Source organism: Petaurus breviceps, unplaced genomic scaffold (assembly GCF_028583685.1).
Source record: "Petaurus breviceps papuanus isolate PSGF00001 unplaced genomic scaffold, PetGlider_PUasm1.0 81, whole genome shotgun sequence".
In the NCBI taxonomy this organism is placed as follows: Eukaryota; Metazoa; Chordata; class Mammalia; order Diprotodontia; family Petauridae; genus Petaurus; species Petaurus breviceps.
In genome coordinates this window covers 741,627-757,494 of record NW_027186546.1, presented here as the reverse complement: position 1 = coordinate 757,494, position 15,868 = coordinate 741,627, and the positions used below count along the sequence as shown (strand labels likewise).

Here is a 15,868-nt window from a genome sequence, read left to right as displayed (position 1 = left end):
TGATTGTTAATGTATCAGGCACAATACATTTTGTACTTCTAATGATACTCAAACCAACATGATAGTCTAGTCAAAATAATTTGAACATTACTTTAAATATTAGGAAGCATTTTGCTTAAGATCGTCTCCTATAGACAGACCCTGACCAGGAAAGTAGTACAAAAGGCACTTTTAAATCTTCAGAAGGTGCTCCCCATTATATATATATATATATATATATATATATTAAACTTAGTTCCCTCAGTATACCTTATGGAAATGAAAAATAAATAAACAAAGGGTTACCACCAGGAGGTTCTAAAAAGGCCGCCCCTGAAAGCACAAGAGCTTTGTATTTTAGGGTCATTGGCTATGATAGGGTCAATGGTCTGAAACCTTAGGTAGTGATTCTGAGGTTACTATTAGCAAGGAAAACTCCTAACAAATAAAAAGTAGCATGCATTTAAAAAGCCTTGCAGACAATTGAGACCTTATCTGTGATGTCCCAGGTTCTGCCAGCATGGATTCCAGCTGTAGTCACTTTTGGATGCCGGCTGTGTCTTTCCCTGCAGTGCTTAGAGGAGGAGAATCTGTGTACATGAATCATCTGTGCGTTTGTGTGTGTGCGCGCGCGCGTGTGCGCGGGCGCTAGCTTGTCTGGACCGGTTAGGAGATGGAAAAGATGGGGGTATGAATCTCCGTTACTCTTGCATTCTCCCCTTTGCTGAGGAATAACCAGTCAGTTAGTAAAAGAGAGGTACCGAGGGTGCCAGAGCCCAGGAACTCCAGCTGCGTGTCTAAGATTCGGGAAAAGATGTATATGTGGTTGTGGGGGTGGGAGTGGGAGGGTGAGGGGAAGCAAGGGGTGTCGAATCTGTCTAGTCCTTTGACGCACTCATTGTTTTGGTGTTTTATCTTTACTGTTTGTATCTATCCTGGGAGACACGAGCAGATGATAGACATGCTAGTTCTAGCCTAGCTGATCTGATACGCTGATCAAAGGGTCAAAGAGAAATTTTGCAAGCGGAGGGGTGAGGGAGGGTGGAGAAGACGACCTTGATTTCCACCAATCACGGTGCGTTTGTCTGAGATGCCCTGGGTGCACAGGGTGCCTGTGCTTCTCTGCTGAATTAATTGGAGAGAGACTTCTTTTATTTTCTTGGGGAGGTGGAGAAGCCAATGGTGGGATAACTAGCGGTCCCGGCTCGACCTGGAAATTTACAAGGACTGGCCGCAGTGTTAGTTCTCTTTTCCTTTCAAGCAGCTGCCGCGGCGGCAGCAGCAGCTTCGGCTTTCAGGCACAGGAAAAGCTCAGAGGCAACGAAGGCGAAGGAGCTTTTTTTTCCTTTTTTTTTTTTCCCCATTTGGCGGGGAGAAAGGGGCAGGGGAGAAGTCCGGAAAGCAAGTAACTGAGGAAAAGAACCTTTTGCTTGTACCCAAACCGAGATCGATCGTGATGCAGCAGAATCAACTGGAAAGACCCGCGGTCCCTGGATCTCCTGACTTCTGGAGGGAGACGGGGGTCCCTTTCTTCTCCAGGGGAAGCTACAATGGCCATAGCTGATGGCTTGCTCTTCTGCCTCTTTCGCTAAAAGGAGGGAATTTATTTGAAAGTTGCGAATTAAAAGCCTTTGCACCACCATTGGAACAGCAGCGGCAGAAGACGCGATTTTGTGGTGTGTGTCCCTGAGAGAAGGAAAACCGGAGAGGGAGAGCGGGGAGAAAAAGAGCAGGAGCGGGAGAGGAAGAGAGAGAAAGAGAGAGAGGGAGAGGGGGAGGGAGAGAAAGAGAGGGAGAGGGAGAGAGAGAGAGAGAGAGAGAGAGAGAGAGAGAGAGAGAGAGTTGCATTGCATGGGAGCGCTTTGAATTTCGGATTTCAGTTCAATATCTGCGCTGCAGCTCAGACCACTGCAACACCATGATTGCGCTAAGCATAAGCGACAGCAGCCGGGCCCGGAGACAGACTTGGAGAGGGACTATGGCAGTATTGGCGTGTAAGTGTCCCCGGACCCGACTGCCAATGGGAGCTAGTGCCTTGGGCGTCTTTGTTCTCTGCTGGCTTTACGTCTTCCCAGTGTACCGGCTGCCCAACGAGAAGGAGATTGTGAACGGGGTGCTGCAGCAGGGCAAGGCATGGAGGAGAAACCAGACTGCAGCTAGAGACTTCAGGTACCCAGGTTCATTTCTCTTCTCTTTCTCTCTGGCACACAGAGGACGGCAGGCGCCTACTACTACTGTAATCTTTCAAGTAGGCTCTGCCTACACTGTACATCCCTTCTTGGGAAATCACTCTCTTCAGTCTTCCTTATTCTTCTGTCTACCCCCCTTCTCTTCCCTCCCCCTCCCCCCAGTACACAACCACAATCCTTTCCCTCAGACTTTGTGACCTTGGTCCCTATCCACTCCCCACCCCTTACAGTAGGGATCTTCAAGGACACTTATTGTATGTAGGGAATCCCTCAATATTTGTCAGGTCATCATCATCATCAGATTTCCTAAAGTCATGCTTAAAGAGGTTGTCATTGCCTCTTCTTCCCTGGTAGGGTGGGGGAGGCCTGGGTAACTTGCCTTGTAAACTTGTTATGAAAAAGGAGTTCTTGACTCTTGAATGTTGTATCTTCTCTACCCTTTGAGAATGAGAAGGATGAAATGTTTCTCCAGAGGTCAGTCATCCGGTAAACCCTTTGGAAGAAATAGATACATATGAAAATGGTGATGGAAATGGGCATTGAGAGGGCTTGGGCAATTGAATCCTTCCTCAAAGCTGTCAGCCAGCCAGACCCTCCAGATAGAAGACTTCTTTTTTTTCAGTCAACCTTCATTCCCTGCCGCTCCTCCTCCAAGCATTTTATTACTCACAAACTGAATCTTGTCTTGAAAAAGAAAGAATGTACTTCATTTTGGTAAGGATCTCACTATTCAGAAAGGTAGATAGGAAATCCAAAGATGAGAAATAGTTAAGTTTCAGTTTCCTCATCACTTCAATAATTTCACTTCAAATTGATTCAGAGACACAGAGGGAATCCAATAAATGAAAATCTGTGCAATGTTGTTGTGCATGTCTGATTTAGGTTGGTAGTAGGCAAGTTGGGTTAAGAAACATACTAAGTGTGACCCTTTCTCCAAGGGCTCAGGAAGAGATTAAGGCTGAAGTCAGTGCTAAATTCCTATTGTAGTAGCTTTTGGGGGTTGGAGAAGATGTACATTTCAAATGAACCTGGATAGTATGTTCCTCTTTCCATGTGTCACTTTAAAATTCTTTTACATTATACATTTAGGACTATTTACATTTCTTTTCTAGCCTTGCTCTGGTTTGCATCCCCCTCTATGGCTCTTGGTCTCTAAGAATGAAGGTCAGAAACATAGCAGACCATTTATGTCAGGGCAAAACAGCATAAATCATATATAAAATGAAAGGGGCATTTTGGGGGGGCAGTCATGAAATCATGTTTAAAATGAATATTACTCCTACCCAAACTTATTTAAGAATTTGTAGAACCCTTAGTGTTTTAATAGTTACAATAAAAAACAAACAAACTTATAACCTGCAAATTCACAAATGGCATTTTCTCTATGGCAGATTCTTTATCTTTGGTTTCAACTGATGTAAGGAATTGATTAATGATTTTTTTATTGTTTTTGAATTATAAAAACCTTTTTAGTTCAAAAGGAGTAATAGAAAAATCTTTTAGAGATTGCCAACAAGAATTATTAAGTGCTTACTATCTGGCAGGGACTGTGCTGTTCACTGGGGATGCACAGAAAGGCAAAAACTGCCTTCCTCAAGATCTCACAGTCTAGTGGGAAAGATAAACATGAAAATAACTAGGTACATATATATTTATGTATGTACAAGACATATACATATACAAGATACCTACATGAAAGATGAATGGTAATCTCAGAGGGAAGAAACAGGGGACAGGGAAGCATCTGGGGGACAGGGAAAGGCCTCCTACAGAAGGTGAGATTTGAGCTGAATCTTGAAAGAAGACTGGGAAACTAAGAGGTAGAAGTGAGGAGGGTGAGCATTCCAGGCAGGGGAAATCGCCTGGGCAAAGGCATGGAGATGAGAAATAGAGCTGGAGCCACAGCAGGTCCAGAGCAGTATGTCTGGATCATAGAGTTACATAGAGGGGAGTGGAGGTTAAGAAGATTGAAAAGGTAAGAAGGGGCCAGGTCATGAAGAGCTTTAAATGTTCCAAAGAGGACTTTATATTTGATCTAGGAGGTAAATAGAAACTAGTGAAGTTTGAGGAGGTAATAGAGTAAGTAGTATGGTAAAACATGGAACATTTGTTTTTCTGTAATCCTAGACTATCTTTAGTTATGTTTATGAGTAAAGAATAACTTCTTAAACTTTATATTGTAGTAACTGCTTCCATAAAAAACAGTTACCTCAGTTAAAAATATAATGTATAATTCCATATACATATTACACTTGAAGTGAAAATAACTGAACAACTGTGACCTGGGTAGATTGTATGTGATTTGGAAGCCATATACTAATGAAGTTTGGAGAAGTTTGTAAAGGAGCTCTAAAAGGAGTGACATCATTTAAAATAATAATAAAAAACATACTTATCGAGTTAGCAGAGTTTTTAAAAAGCTCAATGTTTAGCAACAAAATTGCATTTCAGTTATTTAATTCACTGCTTTTAATACTGGAATTGATTATTGTAAAGTTTGAGCAGATTTTCTTTCCTAAATGGAAGACAGATCATGTGTAATAGAATGCCAGGGAGGAGTACTAATATCATGGAAAATTTACTTTTACTTAAATTGGGAATTTTATGGTCTTCATACTTATGTATGCATGCATGTATATGTACATGTATATATACACATATATACAATGTTTATCATATTGATAAACAATGGAAGAGAAAGATATGCTATATGCTTTTTTCAGGTATTTGATATTCATTTGATAAAGATATATCACTAAAAAAGAAATGCTACATAATTATCTTGGAATATTATAGATTTATTTTTGCTATATGCATCTAATAATAACATCATTAGTTAATTTCTAAGATTATTCTTCCCACTGTCAGGACAAACCTATTGGGGTGGCCAGGTAGCACAGCGAGTAAGAGCACCGGCTCCAGTGTCGGGATGACCTGGGGATCAAATCTGGGCTCAGATACTTAGCACCACACCCAGAAATAACTGGCCATGTAACCTTGAGCAAGTTACTTAAGCCCGATTGCTTTAAAAAAAAAAAGGCAAAACTATTTTGGGATATCTTACAATTGTAGGCCACTTTTCTTTCTTTCTTTCTTTCTTTTTTTTTTTGCTTTTTGGAGGGGGGAGGGCAGGGCAATTGGGGTTAAGTGACTTGCCTAAGCTCACACAGCTAATAAGTGTTAAGTGTCTGAGGTCGGATTTGAACTCAGGTCTTCCTGGCTCCAGGGCCAGTGCTCTATTCACTGAGCCACCTACCTGCCCCTTTAGGCCACTTTTCAATATTACCAAACTGGGTTGACCACTTTACTAATTTACCTTGCTCTCTTATTTTTGGTAGAAAATTCTTTGCCCATGCTAACCTCCTTTATGACTTCTGAGTCAATATTTCAGTCTTTTGAGGATATGTGATTTCACTGGCATGCCACTTTTTTAACTTGCGGATTATAACCCTTTTAACCCATACTCGACCATATTTTCTGCTCATAATTTGGGAGAAACTGATGGCCAGAGGAAAATAGCTGCTGGGTTTTTTATTCCTTCTCATTATAGCCTTGTACAAACTGAGAAACCTAAGACAAGGGAAATTAAAAAAAAACAACAACACAACAACACAGTGTTTATGGAAGCTGATGTTGAACAAATTAAAAGGAACAAAGAGTGTGTGTAAAGGAAAGCTGGTATCATGTGGTTTTCTACTCCAGTACTCCAGTGAATCTGTTCTCATCAATGTGGATATTCCTTCCAATGATATAGAGTGCAGCCCATCTGTGCTTCCACATTCTATGCAACTTTACATCTTTGCTTCACTGTAGGAGATCCTTCTAAAATTCTGGGGGCCTTCCTTGCATTTTTCTTAACATGGACATTATGAAGCTATCAGTGAAGACCCTGGTTCTCCTTTCCTTTCATCATATTACTGGCCTACTTGCTCTTCTTCCTAACTTCCCCATTTCTGTCAAGGGTGTCACCTTCTTTCCAGTCCTCTACATTCGAAATGAAAAGAGCCATCCTTTACTTCTCACTTTTACTTGCATTCCCTTCATATCTAATCAGTCCCCAAACCTTTATTGATTCTAAGTCTACAACATCTCATTATTTTTCTCTTTCTTTCCATTCACACTACAACCACTCTAATTTAGGCACTGTATGACACATACCATTTTCAAACTTTGTACCCTTGAATGGACTGGCCTCTATTATTGGCATATAATTCCTCTTTAGCTCTACTTCTTGGAATTCCTATATCACATCAAACTTCAGCTCAAGTATTAATATCCCAGGAAATGCCTTTCCTGATTCCCTTAGCTATTTATTAGTATCCCTTTCCAAAATCACTTTGTATTTATTTCATATATATTTTATATTTACTTATTTGTGTACATGTTGCTTTTCCCCAGGAGAATGTAAGCTCTTTAATAGTAGTGACTGTTTAATTTGTGTGTGTGTTTTTTTTTTTTTTTGCTTTTTGGAGGGGGATGGGCAGGGTAATTGGGATTAAGTGACTTGCCCAAAGTCACATGGCTAGTAAGTATTAAATGTCTAAGGTCGGCTTTGAACTCAGGTACTCCTGACTCCAGGGCTGGTGCTGTATTCACTGTGCCACCTAGCTGCCCCATGTTTAATATGTCTTAACCCCAGTGCCTAGCCCAGTGCCTGATACAAAGTAAGGTCGTAGTAAATTTTTGAATTGAAATAAATTGTACGACATCTTTTAATCTACTTTTTCATGTATTCTTCTGCATCTGTAACATGTTGAAACCTGCCCATTGTGTGCTTCACCAATGCCGTTTGAGTGATCCTCAGCATCAGGTCTTTGGAGAAGGCAGGGTTCCATGATTTGCAACCATTTGCAGTAACAACTAGAAGAACACTGGCCTTTGTTTCACAAAGAAGTATGGAGTCATCGAAATAACTTTGGAGGCTTCCAAGGGTAATCTAGCCTACTCTTCTCCTTCAGTTCAGGCTTGACTCGTTATGCTTTATATATACGCATACACAGATGACTCTTGTAGTTGGTGTATCAAACTACATACCTTAGTCAAGACAAAAGGCATTCTACATTCACTTGCTTTTCTGAGTATATATAGTTAAGCCAAACAGTATTGAGTGATTATGGATCTCCTTTAAGAGACTTCAATATTCCTGGGCTTTTGACGTATATTAATCACAAACAACAGAATCTGGAGGACCTGGATACAAAGAAGGAGTCTTTCTTCCTGGACCACCTCCTTGACAGTGGCAAACACCTTTCATGAGTGTATCTGTCTATTTTATGCCTTACTTGATATAAATAATCAGAGGGTCATTAAAGAAAGTTATTCCTTGTTTCTGAGGCAAGCCTAACTGCCGGGATACAGCTGTTGTAGGATTGACTAAATATTTTGGGGTTTGGGCCATTCTGACATACTTCCTGGAGTACTTATGTAAACATATTTAATTCCAAGAGGAGGACATTATATTACAGGATCACCCAGTACATGTATCCAAGAGTAACCTCACACTTACTCCCCCCAATCCATCTTTTTGACTGGAGTTTAGCATCCATTGTTAATATTTAGAGTTAACATTGCTTAATTAAGTGGCACAAGGTAGTATTGGTGAATATAAACCTCTTGAAATGGTTCCCAAGAAACTATCTGCTATCTCATCTTTAATTTTCCCTCCAAACTAAATTTGCTGTTTGGCTTATTTTCCAATGTTGAAAGTGGCAGTTCAGAAAAAAGATGAACAGTATTTTATAAAGACAGCAGCCGGGAGACAGTACTAGGTTAAGGATAACTTGGTTGTGGGACCACCCATTCAAGACATCCCACCAAAAGGACACAGTTAGATCATGTTCTTCCTAGACTATGAGCAGCAGCAAAGTCGCTATAGCTATGAGATTGTAGCTAATTCAACAATTCAGACTTCATGCACTTTTGGGAAACTCTACTACAAAGTGGCTAAAGTCCCTTTACTTCAAGTTGACTCTCCAGTAACAGTTGGTATCCTGGCTTTCTTACCACCACCTATTCTGTCCCTCTGTGGCCAAGCTTTCCTTTGGATATGATCTGTATTCTCTTCTAGCCCTTAAAATGAAATGAGCTATTTTCCTATTCACCGTTATTCACAGGGCTTGCAATAATAATATTTGTGCCAAGTTATGATCCTGATCCCACAGGAAGGCTTCACTGACCTAAGTAAGTAGACGTTTGGCAGTCTGCACCACTTACTTCTCTCATCACCACTATCCCTTGCAAAACCAAACTGGAACATGGACATCCTTCCAGAATGGTTATGCTTCAACTCAGCATTCTTTTAGTGTTACTGGAGAAGCGAAAAGAGGTCACATAGGATTGAGTGCTACTTTGTATTGTTTTTATTTTATAAGGCCAAAGAATTCAGCCCAATGTTTCTAGCCAGTCAAGCAGTAAACATTTTTTTAAGTGACTGCTGTGTGCCAGGCATAGTAGTTCTAGGGATACAGTAAGTTCGAGACAAAAGACAGTGCCTGCCCTCAGGGAGTTTATGATCTAATGGAGGAGACACCACACAAGCCCACTGGTGATGAGATTCTCTGTACTTACCCATCCTAGAGGTCTTTGTAGAATGATGGAAATCTGCCAGAACTTGTGTTCTTTTGGCATAGCTTTTGATGACCCAGGATAATTTGATAACCTTTACTCTATGAGGAGGTATCAGAGTAATACTCTTTGCAGGAGAGGGTGGTTCCATTTTTCTCTATAATATAAACTGTCTTAACATTAGAATATGCTTGGTATTAACCATATTGCTTAGAAATTTTATTAATGAATAGACATGGATTTTAATACTACTCTATAATTTCAGAGAATGAATTTATCTGTTTAACTCTTGAGAATGATAATGGTTATTTAAGAATTTGATGCTGTAAAAGAATAATAGATTATATAGCAGAAAGTAGATTTTAGAAGTCATTTGGTCTAAAGGTCATACCTTTAGTCAGGTTAAGAACAACTATCCCTATTTTACAGAAGAGACAACAGAGACCCATAGATGTTAAGCGACCCACACAGCCAGTGGGGAAAGGTTTATTCTATAGCCTGACAGAGGCTACTCTAGGTTAGGATACTGTACTCTTGCCTTTTAGAGCAGTACTCTTTCAATGACATATAAACAATGACTAATATTCTTCCATAGGAACAGACATTAGATAACTTCTTTTTTCTTTGCTTTTTTGAGGGGCAATTGAGGTTAAGTGACTTGCCCACAGTCACACAACTAGTTAAGTGTTAAGTGTCTGAGGCCGCATTTGAACTCAGGTCCTCCTGACTCCGGGGCCGGTGCTCTATTCACTGCGCCACCTAGTTGCCCCCATTAGATAACTTCTAAAAGCTAAAGGCTGTAACTTGGTAGTTTCTTGTGACTTGTAACTTGACAACTTAAAGTCAGTTTTCTCCAAATTCTTCATAAATACTGTAATTTATTATTTCATTCATTGTTCCATTTACTCTTAAAGTTTTATTACCAATTAATCATAGGCATTAGGAGTAGCCTACTTTTTAAAAAATGATTTTTATAAACCCAAGTCTTGGTTTAATGTAAAGAGATGATCATAGTTAGAAATGGGCAAATATAGATGCTTTCTATATTAAAAGTGAGTTTTCTAAAACTCCTATGATTTTAGAAAGATGAAAGAGTTAAGTGACCCTATCATAGAAAACTTAAAAATTCCTATTGCTCCTGTTAACTACGGAGCTTTGTAAAATGAAATGTAGAGCTAAAAAATTAATTCTGTAGAAATCTAAACACATTTGTCTTTGCTACCAGACTTTTTTCCCCACTTCCACTGCTATTTGAAAGTAAGAGTTGTGGGGGTTCTTCTTTGTGGTAATACACAGTGCTACCCCAAACCCTTGCTTAATGATCCCTTAGTTATCAGTACTCCATACTTATTTTCCTGCCCCCAAGGAGTAAACTTTACTGTCCCCAGATATCTCCACTTCTACTCATTCCCAAAGTAGCAAGGTTTTGAAGAAATGAGTAGCTTCTATTCACAAAAAGGCATCCTTATCTAAGGCATCTAGTTCCTGCCTAAATTTGAATGAGTGCTACATATATATGAAAATAATATCTCATGTACCCAGAAGTGACCTATCTAGTTTGATGACTATTTTGGGAGGGGAGGAAATAACCATTTATATAAACCCTACTATATGCAAGGCACTGTACTAAGCACTTTTACAAATGTTATCTCATTTGATCCTCACAACAACACTCTGTGAAGTAGGTCCTGTCATTGTTCCTATTTTACAGTTGAGGAAACTGAGGCAAACAGAGATTACATGACTTGCCTAGGGTCACAGCTGCTAAGTATCAGAGGTTACATTTGAACTCAGGTCTTTCTGACTTCAGGCCCAGTGCTCTATCTACTGAACCACCAGCTGCCCCTAGGGATATGATTGAAAACTCACAAGTAAGCAAAACAGACAACTGTGAAGTCAATGTAGACATTGTGAAACTTATGTACCTTACTTGTAGGAGAGTCCCTTAAAACCTACTTACTATTTCTTTTGATACAGTTTTAAAAACTTGATGATAAGGGGCAGCTAGGTGGTGTAGTGAATAGAGCACTGACCCTGGAGTCAGGAGGACCTGAGTTCAAATCCGGCCTCAGACACTTAACACAAAAACTACCCTTGTGACCTTGGGCAAGTCACTTAACCTCAATTGCCCTACCTTCCCCCCTTCAAACCCCCCCCCCCCAAAACTTGATGATCTGGTTTTCTGCCCTGTTGTAGACTGGAAGCAGAAAAATGTGTGTGGGGAGGGGTTACAAGCACAAACTACATCCAGAGTGACAACTGGCATTCTGTAGCTAGGGAAGAAATGGAAAAAAATAAAAGTAACTACAAAGAAAAAAAATCACTATAGCCTAAGTATAGGGCTGACAAATAGTTTAGTAGCTTCTGGGAGCATCCCTGATGTGCATAGCACACGTTTAAAGATTGACATTCATAATGATAATTTTTAGTCAGTCAAAAAGATTTATTCATTCATCCTGCATACTCCATAAGAATATGGAGAGCAAAGTTAAGTATGAAGTGTATAATTTCGATTGAATTAAATTAAAAAGGTTTTGTAAAAATAAAACAAATGTAGCCAAGATCAGAAGGAAAGCAGAAAATTTGGGAAAATATTTTTATAGACAGTTTGTCAGATAAAAGTCTCATATCTAAAATATTTTTATAGACAGTTTGTCAGATAAAAGTCTCATATCTAAAATATATAAAGAGCATTTTGTCAAATCTGTGAGCTTATGAGTTATTTTCCAGTTGATAAATGGTCAAAGTATATAAACAGGCAATTTTCCGATAAAGAAATGAAAATAATTTATAGTCGTGTGAAAAAATACTCAATCATTATTGATTAGAGAAATGCAAATTAAAACCACCTTGAGAAATCATTTTACACCTATTAGATTGGCTAAAATGATTAGAAGGGGTAAGTGACAAATGTTGGAGGATATGTGGAAAAATATAAGACACTAGTTCATTGCTGGTGGAATTATGAAATGTTCCAACCATTTTGGAGAGCAATCTGGAATTACGTCCCAAGAGTTATTAAACTACTATACCCAGCAATACTACTACTTGATCTATTTCCAAAGATAATTAAGGAAAAAGGAAAATAACCTATATGTTCTAAAACGTTTATAGCACCTCTTTTTGTGGTGGCAAAGAACTGGAAATTGAGCCCATCAATTGGGGAATGGCTAAACAAGTTGTGGTATGTGATTGTGATGGAATACTACTCTACTATAAGAAACGATGAGCTCAATGATTTTAGAAAAACGTGGAAGGACTTGCATGAAATAATGAAGAGTGAAATGAGCAGAAGCAAGAGAACATTGTATATAGTAACAGCAATATTGTTTTAATATTCACCTTGAGTGAATAAGTTATTTTGAATATTACAAATACCTAAATTAACCATAAAGGACCTGTGAAGAAAGATGCTATCTGCATCCACAGAAAGAACTGATAAATAGAAATATGTATAGAATAATGTTATGCTGTATAGCTATTTGTGTCCAATGTCAGCTATCTTGGGGGGGATGAAGAAGGGAAAAATAGAAATTTACATGATAATTGTGTTGTATATTTGAAAGGAATAACAGGTTGTGCATAGTAGATTGTAGTTTCATGTGCAATCATCTATTAAAAATTTCACTGTTATGGAAATGTTCATTTTATTCCATAAATTAAAAATAAAATAAATAAAATTTAAAAAGAGAATATGGGGAGGTGTAAGGAGGCAGTTATAGCTAATGAGCAAGATATGTTCCAGAATTCATTGATAAATTAGGCATTTACAAGAAGAAATATGTTTTTCCACATAGAAACAATGTGGTGGCTATAGTCCCAGGATTATGCCATAAAGGCATATTTAGTGTGCCATGGGTAAAGATCATATTGCTGAGACAGCAGATCCATTGAAGTACAGTGTACTAACAGTTCCAGTCTGAACTCTGGATACTGGGAGGAGAGGAAGTGTTACTTAGAGAAAGCATGTCTCTCCTCATCTTTCCTGGCAGCTAGAACAGGGCTTGCATCTTCCTAGTCCCTTTCCTAGCTCCTACAGCCCTTTCTTTCACATTTTGAATTTAAAAATGGAGGATTCACACTGATATGATATAGGGGGTATAGGGTGGGGGTATAGATGCTTAATGGAACAATTGGAGTCTGACTCTGACATACTGCTTCTTCAAAGGGAAAATATCTCATGTAGAAAGCAATTTAAATAAAACTTTCTTAGAATTTTCAAGCAGTCTTGAAACACAAAAATTGATACTACAACTAGATATAGCAAAGGCAGCAAGATGTTCTCTTCCATCTTGGTTAACAATATTACCCCAAATTTCTCAGTCTTTACTCACACCTATCCCTACCCACCAAAGTGTGCCATAATCCCAAATTCTCTGTTTTCTGAGTCAATTATCTACAATTGTCTACAATTATCTACAATTATCCCCCCAAAGATACCTTAGCCAGGGATTAGGAGGAAAGCTGTATGAATTAATTCACATAAATGTTGCAAATTTTTATTTATAGTTTATTAATATTGCTTGAACCTACCTTTATGTAACATTAACAAAGCTAGACTGGAAGCTGGGAAGATCTAGGTTCAAATCTCACTTCTGACACATATTGGTTGTGTGACTTTGGGCCTGTTACTTAACCTCTTAGTGCCCTGGGCAAAATCCTAAGATTATAAATTGCAGAGAAAGTATGGACTTTTTAGAGTTCCCTAAGCCAGTGAAATCACAGGTCCATTTCTGATCCTAATTATATGAATAAATCTTTCATCTTTCTAGGGATATTTATGTTTTTAAAAGAGGATGCTTGCTAATCCAAAGGAATTTCCAATTAGTGAAATTGCAGACTATTCAGTAAGCAAAAATATTAATAATTTAAGATAACTTATTTCACAAAGCAAATTGGTTTAAAGCTCTTTTGATAGGCTTCAAGTTTCTCCCTGAAACAATGCTGCATTTTTTGGACATCGATATGCTTTTGGTGATGTTTTGGGTTCATGAGTCAATACTACAGTTAATACTACAGTTTCTAAACAATCATTGTTCAGGATCTGGTAAGGGGCAATAGAATGGCATGGTGAGTCTGAAAAGCCTTTAGACATACTACAGAAAAGGAATACTCAGAAGTGCTGTCAATGGGGAAATTTTTGAATGGGAAAAAATGAACTGGCCTCGTAGTAAGACTGGATAATTGCTAATCTATGTCACAGGTGGGGAACCTGCAGCCTTGAGACCACATGTACTCCTCTAGGTCCAGGGCTGGTGCTCTACTCACTGCACCACCTAGCCGACCCAAAAACCCATCTTTTAAGAAAAGAGATTTAAAAAATTCTTTAAAATGTTTTGATACATTTTGCTTTTTATGTCATAATTAATTCATAAGAATCCCCTATAATATTTTCCGTCATAATAAATAAAAATAGTTAAACAAAACTTTTAAAAATAATGATGATGCGAGCAGCTAGGTAGTGCGGTTAATAGAACACCGGCCCTGGAGTCAGGAGGACTAGAGTTCAAATCAGACCTCAGACACTCGACACATTTACAAGCTGCGTGACCTTGGGCAAGTCACTTAACCCCAATTGCCCTTCCTTTCCCCCTCCAAAAAAAAATAATGACCATCATGTAGCATTTCTCAGTCATAGTATAACACCTTTCTATGGAGATGTGTTCCATCATTAGTCATCCAGAACCTATATTGATAATCAGCTTTTATCTGAGTTCTATTCTTTTAGGGTTTATATTTTTTGTTACTGTAGTCATAGTTCTTTTGATTTTGCTTTTTTCTCTTTGTCCCTTCATATAGAACTCTCTGATTTTTTTTCTCTGAATTCTTATTTGTAATTTCATGTGGTGCAGTAATATGGCATTGCAGTCATGTGTCAATACTTTTTCAGCCATTCCTTAATTAATGAGTACTTGCTTTTTTTACAGCTTTTTGGCTTCTACAAAGTGTATGGCTATGAATGTTTTGATAAATATATTTCTATCTGTCACATATTATGTGACCAGTAGTGACATCACTGAATCAAAATGTCTGCTCAATTTAGTAGCATTTGTTGTTCAATGTTCAGCTGTTTTTCAGTCACGTTTGATTCTGCATGACCCCATTTGGGGTTTTCTCAAAAAAGATACTGGAGTTGTTTGCTATTTCCTTCTCCAACTCATTTTATAGATGGGGGAACTGAAGCAAACAGGGTTAAATGACTTACCCAGGGTCACAAGCCAGTAAGTATCTGAACTACAAAATTCCAAATTATTATATGGAACTGTTGTACCAATTTTTAATTGTAAATTGGATATGTGGGATTAGTAAGAGTGAGGTGTTGAGGATGACACAGAGGTTTTGAGCCTGAGTGTGTGGACTAATAGTGTCTTCAGGAGTAATAGGGAAGTTTGGAAGAGTGGTAAGTTTTGGGAAAAGAAATGAGTAATGTTTTGATTACATTGAATTTGAAATGTCTTTGGGACATCCAGTTCTAAATGTCCAGCAAGTAGTCAGTTCATTATAATGATACCCATGGGACTTGATAAAAAGGAAGAGAGTATTAAAAAAAAGAATTCCCAGAAAAAGAGTCTGCATGGGTGGGAAACTTGAGACCTTCTAGGTGCTTGGGTGCATCCTTGTGACTGAGTCCAAGTTTTACAGAACAAATCCTTTTATTAAGGGAATTTGTTCTGTAAAGTTTGGATTTAGTCAAAGGGCTGCACTTGAGGACCTAGAGGGTCACATGTGGCCTTGAGGTTGCAGGTTCCTCACCTCTCTAAAGTTATACCTATAGTTATTGGACATGGAATAGATGGAGGTTTAGCAAAGCAGAACCAACAAAGAAATGGTTAGATAGGTAGGAAGAAAATGGAGAGAGATCATTCAATGAAAACCTAGAGGGGAGAAACATTTTATGGCTATTTTAAATGGGATTTCTTTTTCTTATCCTTTTCTCCTTGTTTGTTATTGATACATAGAAATGATGATGATTTTTGAGTTTTCTACTGGGTGGCATAGGGGATAGAATGCTGGGTCTGGGCTCAGGAAGATTTAAAAAATTAGCAGGCATTGTATTTTGTGAAAGGCTTCTCTACATCTGTTGTAACGATTATGTGGTTTTGGATGTTTTAGTTTTTAATGTGATAAATTATGTT

At 38.4% G+C, this 15,868-nt stretch overlaps 1 protein-coding gene across 1 annotated transcript in view; it reads left to right on the top strand.

Annotated features, from left to right (window-relative positions):
* Positions 1–693: 693 nt before the first annotated feature.
* Positions 694–15,868, top strand: part of LOC138176100 (alpha-N-acetylneuraminide alpha-2,8-sialyltransferase) — a 135,710-nt gene continuing 120,535 nt past the window's right edge. The window contains exons 1-2 of the mRNA XM_069106830.1: positions 694–1,655; positions 1,879–2,148. Of these exons, the coding sequence (XP_068962931.1) occupies positions 1,898–2,148 (251 nt within the window). The 5' untranslated portion in view covers positions 694–1,655; positions 1,879–1,897. The remainder of the gene's footprint in view (positions 1,656–1,878; positions 2,149–15,868) is intronic.